The sequence below is a fragment of the Balaenoptera acutorostrata genome, chromosome 12 (assembly GCF_949987535.1).
Source record: "Balaenoptera acutorostrata chromosome 12, mBalAcu1.1, whole genome shotgun sequence".
In the NCBI taxonomy this organism is placed as follows: domain Eukaryota; kingdom Metazoa; phylum Chordata; class Mammalia; order Artiodactyla; family Balaenopteridae; genus Balaenoptera; species Balaenoptera acutorostrata.
This window is the reverse complement of record NC_080075.1, coordinates 93364042-93376185: the sequence shown is the minus strand read 5'-3', so window position 1 is coordinate 93376185 and position 12144 is coordinate 93364042. Positions and strand designations below refer to the sequence as shown.

The window sequence follows — 12144 nt, the reverse complement described above, 5'->3', positions numbered from 1 at the left end:
AGTATACTTATGTTTTAGTTCCTACCTGAAAATACCTATATTCCTCCTCTATGAATGTGGAATTATTTTAAAAGTACACTGAATTTTATAAAATATCAAAAATCCACCCTGAAATGCATTACCTGTTTTATTTGCGGTTTTAAATACACTGAATCAGTCACACTGTCTTCTGAAATATGTAACAGACCCAGCCAGGGCCAGAGATCTGTCCATTTGGGCAGACACACTATAGACGAGAAGCAGGCACATTGTGTTCTTGGGATAATGGCCAGGAAGCTTTTTTTTTTTTTTTTTTTTTTAAATAGAGGATTTACTGTGACAATGAAGGTTAACTGCCACCACAGTCCGGAAAGACCATGCCTGAATTTTGTGTTTGCACACATACAATTCACAATAAGGCATCAAGCAATGGTGAGTCTGGGAAACCCACTTGCTTTGAATCTCCACTTCAGACAGATAAGTCCCTAGATCACAACATTTTTTCTCTCTCTGCAACGGGGCAAGCTATCAAATTAATGTTAAAATAGGTGTGCCCTAACTTCTGATTCATAATATCAGTGACAAAGAGTAAAAAGGACAGGGATGCCGTGAAGTTTATGCATGGGGTGATGCACAGCGATGTCTCATGAAGAATGAAGGGGGAGTTGTCGATTCTCGTGCTCCTGGCTGGGTGGCTGCGTGCTCAGAATTCTTCATAAACGCCCCCGAGTGTGCCCTGCTCCAAGGCAGCCATGCATTAATTAGAGCATAAAGCCGACACCGCAGTGTTTCCACGCACCCAAGTGGATCTTCATTTTTCACATGCGGGACCCTACTAATTAAAATCAGCTTTGCAATTAAATGTGGAAAATTGTGTTAAACTTTCAAGCGTGGTTAGAAAAAAATGCAATTATTTTTAGGGTTTTTTATTTTAATGCAAATGGAAATTCTACCCATGTGAAACCAGTAAAAGGGAGGTATAGGGACCCCTATTTCTCTTTCTTCCTCTCTGTCTCTTTCTTTCTTTCCTTTTTGATTATCGATTCTCCTCTCAGTTGCACGTTGAAATGCTCCACTATCTCTCCCAGTGCCTGGCTCTCTTCCAAGGCTTTTAGTGAGAGCTCTTTGTCAAGGCATGAATAATACAGCCCCCAGGCTGCTGGCAGCATCCAAATGAGGCATGCATACATCAGGAAGCAAGCCCTCAGCTCCAGCTCCAGAACAAGCTCCCGTGAAGACAGGCAATTATTCACCCGCGGCTGCCGCCATGGCAATCACACTGGTGGGTGCAAAGGTATATGAGATGGAGAAAAATCTGAAGAAGGAACGTGCACCATAAGCCAGAGAGAATTTAATAATTTTCTAATAAAAAATAAATCTACCATTTGGAGCTTTTAATTTTAAAGTTTCAAGATAAATTGATTTGACTCTGAATTTTCTAAATGGGGAAGGATTTAAATATAACACCAAAGCCATCCCCTGACTTTTGGGGGATTGTTGCTTGTGCAAGTCTCTCAAGCTAGATTTCGGATCAAATATCTCACCAGAACCCTATGCTCAACAAACAGTAACTTAAAAAACAGCTGTGAAGGGTAAGTGTAAATGAAATCCATTAAATTTCAGAAGTAAATTCAGAGGGTTCACAAAACCAATGATGTGAAGAATGAACCCACATTAAGGGTTCTCTTTCCCTCTCCCTCTCTCTCTCTCTCCCTCTCTCACTGGAGGCTTATACAAAAATCACCATTCAGAAAGAAATAAGTAAATCCAATTAATTCCAAATGGTCCAGTATGTATATAACTATTATAAGAAGGCTAAAATTCAAATTCCTCTACATTGTTTAATGTTTATTAATCTGAAATAGATACTAATATTTTTTATTATTCCTATTTCTAAGTTTTATTGGGACTTTGATGATGAATTTAGTGCCTATATATTCACCCGTTTGTAACATCAAGTTGCACTGTATCTTTAACACAAACAGTATTTTATATCAACGCGGGGAGAAAAAATTGTGAATATATGGCATAGAATGTTGAATCTTAGTCAAATGCTCAGGAGTAGATTTTTGCAGAAATGTTTTGACGTTCCATATTTTGGCTCCTATCTTAATATCCGTTCATCTAATTCTCTGAATTAATAACCAATCTCTTTTTCAGGTCTTTGAACCAAACTAAAACAATTATAGATAGAGTGACTTGTGGCCCCCTGTCCACATGTCTCCATCCATAACACGTTACTCTTCAGTACAGGGGGGCATCACCAGGACATGCAGAGGGCCCAGTCCCCCAAGACGCCCCCTCAGCTCGGGGTCTGGCGTCGGGAAGCGCTTCCTGCCCTCGGAGCCCCAGGCCAAGGGTTGGGTCTGCATCCTTCACACCTTGCCTGCCTGCGGCCTTTAGCCAACCAACCAACAGCCCAGCAACTTCCTAAACTCCAAGTGCATGGCCTCCACGTATTCCATTTTTTTCCTGCTGCCCAGGCTGCAGGCATGTGGAAAACGCTCTTTTTTCACCCATAGGTGTTTTAAATGCTTACAGGTCACGAGTCTGCCTGAACACTGGGAAGGAGGTGGTCCAGGGAGGAGAGTGGGGCATCTAGGACGCTCCCTTCCCTGAATTTGGGCATCTAAGAACCAAACGCTGGAAAACTCACTTAGGATGGCGGAGGCGTAGTTTTGCACCTGCAAAGAAAGCCTGGGATCGGCCCCTGCGTTTGAGATGGAAACTTCAGCTACCCATAAACACCAGTTTAGAAAAGACGTGTGCACTCAGAGCAGTGGACTGTCAGGTGTGCGAAAGATGTAAGATGTGAGTGGGAAAGAAGAGGTCGGATTTGCTGTGTACAGAAAAGACTGAGTAGGTATTTTGCTTCATGACAGGAGACTTACTTCTGGCCCTGACTGCAAATCCATGATGTTCTGTCATACTTATGTGCTAATAATATAAAGCCTAAAAAAGTCAGAGTCATGTGTCTAGATACTAATGATGTTTCTGAAGATAACGGCTGGTGATCTTGTTCTCTGCCTGGAGGCCTGGCCCCGTTCACATGCATCAGGGCAAAAAATATTGACTGAGCTCAGATCCCCGCTGGTCAGTGTGCAGGGATTCAAAGAAATGGACCTTCAGTGCCAGGAGGGTAGCCCCTCGGAGGAACGGTGTGCTGCCTGCATCAGATAATGAGGCTCTGTCATTCGTCTTCCTCTTTTTTACCTTGACTGCCCAGAGACTCAGCACTGAATGGAATACGGTATCAGAACTCCTGATACATCCTGGGTTTCTGGTAAAATTATGTTTTCATTTCCCTTATGTCTTTCCTAATTTATCTCTTTGATTCAGCCTTTAACTGTGCAGTTGTACATGTGTTTATCAGGCACCTCAAACTGATGGTGAACTATTAACACAAATAAATACCCATGAATAGATTATCTTTAGTTCAAGGACATAATTTTTGAATAAGGCAGACCAACCAATAAAGTAAGTATTATAACTAACTCCTACCTCTCAATTTTTAACCAGGATCTTAAACTGTGAATGCCTTGTGAATTCAGATTATTGTTTAATTTCACAGGTCTTATCTGATGATTGATCTTCCTCTATCACCTATTCCCCATTTCTTACAAATCCACAACCCTACCTCTATCACACAGGAAAAAAGCCATCAGTCTCAGAAGCTATCATGAAAAGCCAAATCCCCGTTGAAGCAGCAAGGCCACCCACCAACGTGCATGCCCTCCAAAGCAATAAGAAGGTACACTGAATCTGGGATCAATATTTGATTTCCTTAGAAATTATCTTGTGTTCAAAATAAAGATGAACTGAGAGGCATCATTTTACCACTTGATATCAAATTTCCTAAAAATTTTATTTTTTATTTTTTACGTTGTTGATTCCCCTCACCTGCCTCCAATTAATTTTTGCATGTTCAAATAAATAGATACTTCAATATACTAAAAGAATGCCTTTTTATTTGGCTGTGAACTGGCGTGATATGTGAGTAAAATGAAATTGTGGCCTTAACGGGAATATATTCACTGGAAAATGTATCTCTAAAAGCCCGAAGTAATGGGCAGTTTCATCAAGACCCAGACGGAGGCTGCTGCTCTTGTCCTATCTGAAGGGGCCTCATGTGCTCGGGTATCAGCAGGGACAGGGCAGAGGGCAAGGTGACACCTGTGTTGGTGTGGGTGGGTACCGCAGGTATTCATGTGCATGAGCAGCTGTCAGAGGGGAGAAACTTTCATTTAGGAAATCTTTTAAATATAGAAAAAAAACAAAGCCAGATATAATTGAAGTCTCACAAATTTGAAATCGCACTAGTCAGAAGATGTTGATGCCTGCACGAATCTTATCTATGACAAGGAGCCCCTTTTCAGTCTGAGCAATTCAAACGTCACCCCTTAGTTAAAAATTGCTGATAATATACAGACATTGAAAAATAAAATTTAGAAAGCCTCACTTGATACCTCAATGAGATTCCTTGGAGAGAAGTCTTATCTGTGACATAAGTTTTGAATGGTAGTTAGTTTTACATAACAAAGTCTGCAACTCTCTCATTTTAAAACCCTGGAAATTTGAAGTCAATGCATGTTAAATAATTCACCCAAAGCCCCTTGGGTGATTAGTGGCAAAGGGGAAACTGGGCCCAGTGTCTGTGTACTGGGTTCCCACAGTATGCCTCCCCATTCACTATTTCTATTAAAACAGGGGGAATTCCAATAATTGCAAACACTATGACTCATGGTAAAAAATAACATTTTAAATTAAAAAAAATTGAAATTATTTTTGTTGTAAAATTTTCCAATTTGGCTGTTTCTGTGACTCCTCTCTAAAGTTCCGCCTACTTCACTCCTGAAAAATTCAGGGTGTTCTGTGCTCTCGGCGGCGTCAGGTCTCAGAGGAGGGTGGGGCCCAGCTGTCTTCGAATTGTTCCCAGCCTAAGGCTGAGCATCATTGTCTGAGCAGTGGAGGAGATCCCAGGGAGAGCTGTGCACACACACTGCATCCCACAGGGCCCAGCAGCCCACAGCTCTAGGGGACGCACCTTGGGTAGGAATACAAACGCTTGAAACAAGTCTTTGGGAACTTCATGATTTTTCCAGCAAAAGTGTGGTTATGACACCCAATTAAAACTAGCTGGCACCTAATTAAAACTTTTTAGTCAAATTTAATCATTCCTTCTAGTAGCAAAATAATCAAGTTTAACTATTATCTAGTGAAGAGATGATTAGGGGAAAAAATCCACTCATGGTTGGCTAACTTGTTTTCCATTGTAAACATAAACAATCCAGTTTTTAAAAACTGGATTTTTAAAAAAGAATTTACATATATACTCCTTCATAAAATAACAAATAGTTAAAAAAACACATATTTAAATTACATAATTCAATAATTTTTCACAATCAAATAATAATATAATAAATTAAATATAATAATTTAAGTCACAAAATTCTCTTAACCATGGCCTGTCGTTCCTTTGGTATGAAACCATTTCATCATGGATGCCCACTGAAAATTCCCTGCCTCCTTAAATGCTAGCACGGGTATTTTGGAGTAATTTGTAATTTTCCCCTTGATGTTGCTAAAGGGCAATCATAATAATTGCTTGATTTCATCCGTAAATTAGTGTTCAGCTGAAAAGGAAAGAAAGTGTAAAGCAGCGAAGGACGGTCACCCTGGGGTGCTCAGGGCACCTGCTCCAGCTCCCGAGCTTTGGGTACCTGGGCCTGGCCCCTGATGGCTGCTTGGGCTGAATGGCCTCAGTCCTCGCACCCTTGTTTGCGGGAATTAGCCAAAAATGTGTCATGGCCTGTAAACATTTCTAACTCATCAAAACCCAAACCTTCCACTGAAAGGTGAAGCTGCCTTAACACCACAGGGAAAGGGATCTCGGGAGAAGTGAATCTCAAGACTGAGCTAGCTGCACGTGACTCGCAGTCTTGGTGTGACGGATGCGATTCCGCTGTGGTGCATTTTAGCAGCAATTACCTCCCTATCCTGTGCTCCAGGTGTTGCCGCCTCTGTCAGGGACATGAAATCCGGGTATTTATGAGCATCGTCTCTAAGCCCCAAAGCCTCACGAGCGTGATCTGTCTGGATTTTCCCCTCCTGCTCTGAATTTCCCCTGCAGCTTCCGGGTGCCAGGCCTGGACCTCCCTTCCCAGGATGAGCCGAGTGCCCACAGGAAGATCAGGAAGTTCACGCTTTACTTTACCACCGGATGTTTACCATCCTGAGCTACGGAAGGAGAAAACGGGGAGGAGAAATATGGCTCCCAGTGACGTAGGGGAGGATCCCAGGGAGCAAGTGGGAAGAGGTGCAAGACTGGTCCTCAGTCGTTACCCCTGGTGTGGGGTGAACGCTGCCCCAGAAGGTGGTCAGAATGTCCTACAAGAGCCCCACGTCCGAGGAGGACAGGAAAGCTTCCCCAAGATGGTCCCCATTCACTGTGCCCACGCGTCACTCAGCATGGCGTGAAAAGCCGAGGCCTTACCTTCTGTGTCTCGCATATTTTCCGCTGACGTGGCCACTGCCGTCACAGCCAGGGGTGGGACAGCTGCAAGAGGAAAGGGTGGGTCACTCAGGTGCCACCTGGAAGGGAGGGAAGCGGGGGATGCCGACAGACAGGGAGGACTGGAAACTGGGAGGAGGGGGCTGGGGTGCGGGCCCTGGGTCCCCCGGGAGCGCGGAAGCCCTGTCTCCGCTGTGACGCACAGTCTGTGACCACTGCTGGGGATGTGTCCTGCCCGCTACCTGCACAGGCCAACTGCCCGTCCCGGTCACTAACCTGAACAGCTCCTGTATGGCCGGCTCCACAGGAACTGCAGAGAGAGGAAAAGAGACAAACTGATGATCGATCCCAAGAAGCCCTCTTCCACAGACAACTACCGAGAGGGCGGTGTCCAGGCCGGGTCTGAGGGCTTCTGCAAGACGAAGGGGACCCCAGCAGGGCCCCAGGGACCTGGAAGCAGGGACGTACCTCGAACCCCTTTGGACCGCGTGCGATGCCGCTTCTCCTCGGCGTCCACCTCCATCTGGGGAGAGAGGAAGGCGGTCAGCGTGCTTTCCTGCTGGCCATTCAGGGACGGTTTCCCTCTGTGAAGGGGTGCTGCTGGGGAAGGACCAGGCAATCTAAACGTGTTGTTTAAAAATAACAAAGCAGACCACGTCTTGCAGGGCCCCCGCAGTGGAAGACTTTGATTAGGACACATCTGGGTCGGTCAATCTGAGTTGTACTTTGTACCAAGAATATAATGGATAGGGCTGAAGTTTGCAGGAAGGAAAAAAATGCATATATTAATGTCTAGATTCTCCTTGTAGCTGAAGTGTTTAACCTGATTGAGGAGTCGCGGCGGGGAGGAGGTGGGCGTCACAGAAGGACACGTCTTAGCGTGCGGGCTACTCTCGCCATGGTCCAGCCCTGGGGGACAACTGCATCCACCTTGATCTAAATCATCAGGATGCTTTCCAGGGTCACAGCAAGGCTCACAATTGAAGATGACAGAGTGTTTCCATCTATTACCTTGCAGGGTCCTCACACGATTCTGTTAAGGGAGGTGTCTTTATTACACTTCCTTTACAGCTCTGATTTGCCCAAGATCATTCAAGGGGCAGCTTTGGTGCAGGCTCCTGAAACCAGCCACTGTCTACACTTCCTCTTTAAGCCACGGGAACATACTTCCAGGTGGGTGAATGAGAGTAATTTATACACAGCAAAACCACATCGTGGGAGAATTCCACTCAACGCATCAGAGGGGCTGACAAGAGATGATCAGTAAAGACGACAGCTGCTCTGACCAGATTCCAACCTGGACTGTGTCATTTTTCACCTTGCCCATTGTGGCCAGAGCTGCATTCTGGGCAGAAGGTGGGGACATCGTAAAATGTCATGTATTGGGGGCTGTGTGTGGGAGAGATGGATTGGGAGTTTGGGATTAGCAGATGCAAACTAGTATATATAGGATGGATAGACAACAAGCTCCTACTGTAGAGCACAGGGAACTATATTCAATGTCCTGGGATAAACCGCAATGGAAAACAATATGAAAAAGAATATATCTATCTATAACTGAGGACAGCAGAAATTAACACAACATTGTAAATCAACTAACTGTACTCCAAAAACAACAACAAAAAGTCATGTATGCACAGTTCATTTCCTTCACAGTTTACGACAAGAAACGTCAGCATTTGGGAAAGAAGACTCTAGTTGGACAATTATGGCTCTGCTAGGTGACATTACAGAAAAGACCTGGGTGGATCTGCTATTGAAATAAACCATCAGCAAGGTGAGATTCTGCACAGAATCATAACAGCACGCTGGCAGCTCCTGCTTTAATGTTCATACCAACTGACCAACAAATATTTATTTATTACTCTTGTGTGTGGAATAATAAAAATACCTATAATAAACAATGTGAGTTCATTTAATAAGCTTCATATCTTAATGGACGATGTATCTGCACAGACATAAGATTTGCCAGATTTAATAACCTAAGAAGAATTTCAGGAAAGGAGGAGCCAATGCAAGGTGAATCGCTGAGGCGGAATTTCTCAGGGAAAGCTGAGATACTTCAGGACGATTAGTTTAGGTGCAGAAGGAAGAAGGGACTTACACGTAGATCCGTGTACATAGATACATGCAGAGGCTCAGCTGACATGCAGATACTAGAAACGCGTGCTTGGATGAACGCAGTACCCCGGCCGGTACATCACAGCTCTGAGGCGGCTACTGCACCTGGCAATCCTCTCCAGCGCTAACAGTTTAGCAAAGCGCGCAAACAGGGCCCACACGCCCCGGGGCGACGGGTGACGGAGGAAATGCCGGGTCCTTTTCTGTGCAAGTGGAGCATCTCCTGACACTGCACACCTGTCGTAGGACCAGGGATGCAGAGACGATGGGATGGAAGCCTGTTCTTTAAGGAACTCAAAACCGAGTGGAGACGTTGTGTCAGGGCCCTGAGAACATAACAGAACACAGACGAGCTGAAGGTAACCCTTCGGGAGTTGGACAGAGGCTCCCAGGGGGAATCAAAATAGGCACCGTTTTCGAGGAAAATTGCAGGTTTCAGGCTAAAAAAGGGTTGGGGCAGATGTTCCAGGCAGAGGGAACAGGACGTGCAAAGGCCCTGGGGCACAGGCACGTGGGGAGTCCCGGGGGGCCTGGGGGTGCTCGGGGTTCACTGGGGGGCCTCCTTCGGCTGGAGTGGGCTCCTTGGAGCTTCAGGGGGACACGGCCAGTCACGCTCGGGAAGCCCGTACCCTTGTCACGGATGCTCGTGCAGCATCTGAAATAAACTCCGGCCGTCGCCCAGGAGAGGGCTTGTCACCAAAAGGGCATTGAGGCCATCGCTCTGTGGGTATAAAGTCGAAAACCTTGGCTTACTAGCTGATAGCTCATATGGTTGCCTAAGAATTATTTTATTTTTTACATTTAAGTTTTAATCCATTTTTTTTACATATAGGGGGCATCTATTTTCTTCTAGATGGACAGTTAATTCTGCCACTAATCCTTCAATTAATAAATACTAGCTCCACCCCCGCCCCAACTAAAATGCACCCTCTTGCTGTGCTAATTTCCCACCCCCGCTGGGTCCCCTTGTGGACTGTTCTGTGCCACTGCTCTGTTTATTCCAGGGCCAATCCTGTTTGAATTCCAGGCTCTGTAGTGGGTTTTGCTCTTGTAAATAAGCCTTTAAGGTTGGGATTAACATACGCACACTACTGTATGTAAAATAGATAACCAACAAGGACCTACTGTACAGCACAGGGAACTATACTCAATATTTTGTCATAACCCATAAGGGAAAAGAATCTGAAAAGGCCAGGTAGCAAAACAGATTCAAACGTCCTTTTCACACTCACGTATCAATGTTCGGAAACTGCCAGCGAGGTTCAGATTAAGCAGAAAGCATACATTCACAGTGGGAAATGTGAGGAGGTGTTTTCATTTTCCAAGTCTACACCTGGGAGTGTGGGCAAGGCCCCCGACTCCTGCAGGCCCCCCTGCCTGCGTCCCCACTCCTGCCTGTTCTCACCCACCCTTTCCCACCTGACGGCGTCTTCCTTGGAAGCATCACGGGAGCTGTGTGTTTGAATTTGCTCTTCCAAGGGGTCTGAGACCTGAGTTGCAGGAGCTTCACTGGTGATGCCTGAACAGTTCGTAAGCAGCACTTTCTAACCTACGGGCTCTGGTCTTGCCTGGGCCTGGACAGAAGCAGCCTGGTTACGTCTGCCTGGGTTTCTGATTCCCACTCCAGTGATTCACATTTAGAAAAATCATCCTTAAGGAACGACTACAGCATTCATTCTTTTATTTTTAAGCCCACTGTTTATTTTAAAAATAAAGAGAGGTTTTCTTAGGAGCTTACAATGGTTTTATACTTAAAGTCTAGAATTTAAAAAATTTACTTTTGAACCAACAGAAGCCATCAGAATGACTCACTGAAGAGAGGGCAGTGAATTATGTTGTAATATGTAAACTTGAATCTGGAAGCAGGATTTATTTTACTATTTGATTTCCCCTCATTCTCCCCACCAGTAAAATGCACACTCTAGTCAGGTTGAGCCTTAGTGAAGATAATAGAGTATTAACCATACCAAAAATCGCACATTCGTAGATTCCTTCAAGCCTTTGGAGGCTGAACAGGCTCCAGGCCACAGCAATGCCCCTGGGATGTGGGGTCCTGGGACTGCGAGGGCCCATCGGTGTCCTAACCCATGTCTCCATGCACCATCACCGGCTCTCCCTCCGCAGGGATGGGGCAGGGGGACCCTCGGGCCGCAGTCTCCGCGGTGGGCAGCTGGGGCTCGACTCCCTCCTCCTCCCCAGCCACTCCCCAGCCACTGGGGAAGTAGCTGTCACTTTGTCACCAGCCAGGCCCTACCTTTCACCTGCTGCCACCCAACCTGCGGTCACTCACTGTTCATTAGCATCACCGAGGAGGGAAGATTGCAGGCAGGCGGCAGCCCGAGTTGTGACAGTGAGAAAGTCGGGGAAGGTATAATGAAGGGGAACTAGAAGCGCTGGCAAAACCAAGTGTGCAGATCAAACTGCGTGCAGCTGTTTCCCGAGAGCTTTCATGCCCGGGGTCACCGTCTCCTAGGTAACCGAGGTCTCCTAGGTAAACGAGACCCAGCTCCACACAGCGCCACGTGATGGAAGCTGCTTCCTCATCTCAGTTCAGACGCAGGGAAGTTTTGGTTCATAAAAAAATCCACCGGGAAAGATCAGCGAGAATCGGAGACTATGTATCGTAGTAATCCTTGAGTAGAGTTTAAAAAAATACTGTAATAATTTAAAGTGTTTTCCAAAATATGACATTTTCTGCTTTTTAGTGAATTTAACATAGTGCAAATATGTTGAAATTGAGGATTCCTATCCAATATTTATATTAAGAGAAAGGATAGCGTTATTATCCAAAGGTTACAAAATTAGAAGAAATAAAGGGGTTTATGGTCCACGGTTTATAATTTTTCAGTTTAGTTATCCCACCTCTTAGGATGGAAATAAGGAAAAATTAGACAAATAAAACACAGGCAAAGCCTTGGGTTTTCCGCTCCTAACTTTTCCTTTGCTTCCTCCTCTCCTTTTCCCGGTCACGGAGGAGGGTACCCAGTCAACTCCCCTCAAAGGAGACCGCAGCTCCCACCGCTTCAACCCAGACGCGCGTGTTTGCAGAGGGATGGCTGGTGCCGACAGAGGCAAGAGAGACTGAGACGAGAAACCAGGAATTCTCCGGGCAAACACGAGATGGAAGCCGCTGGCCGCTGCCCACCTCCTGCCCCTGACCACGGTGTGAGCGGGGCCTCGCCCACCTGACCCCCATGTGAGCCACTGCCTCCGTGCTCAGGGACCAGAGGGAAAGCCTCATACACTCCTCACTACCAGACGATTCTGTGAGTAGCAGTTTTGGGGGAAATCTAGGATAACAGAGGAAGTAGCATATTTGAAGTTCATTGGAATAAGGAGGTTTGGAGGCTAATTATTTTATGAACTGGTCAATAAGTAGTTAGTAAACGTCAAGCAATTCTTTGTGGCCTACAAAGAATTCCTAAAGTCATTGTAAAACACGGCATTAGAAGCGTGACTGTGACCTGCACTGGAAAGGAAGCAACACCCCTTCCTTGAGGCTCTTAATACGTAACACATCAGGCCCACACCTA

At 45.6% G+C, this 12144-nt stretch overlaps 1 protein-coding gene across 11 annotated transcripts in view; it reads right to left on the bottom strand.

Annotated features, from left to right (window-relative positions):
• Window positions 1-12144, bottom strand: part of MYT1L (myelin transcription factor 1 like) — a 409089-nt gene that overhangs the window by 131874 nt on the left and 265071 nt on the right. For all 11 annotated transcript variants that reach the window (XM_057558744.1, XM_057558742.1, XM_057558748.1 and 8 more), the window contains 3 exons: window positions 6959-7013; window positions 6767-6800; window positions 6473-6535 (listed from right to left, as the gene is read on the bottom strand). In XM_057558744.1, coding sequence (XP_057414727.1) covers window positions 6473-6535; window positions 6767-6800; window positions 6959-7013 — 152 coding nt within the window. The remainder of the gene's footprint in view (window positions 1-6472; window positions 6536-6766; window positions 6801-6958; window positions 7014-12144) is intronic.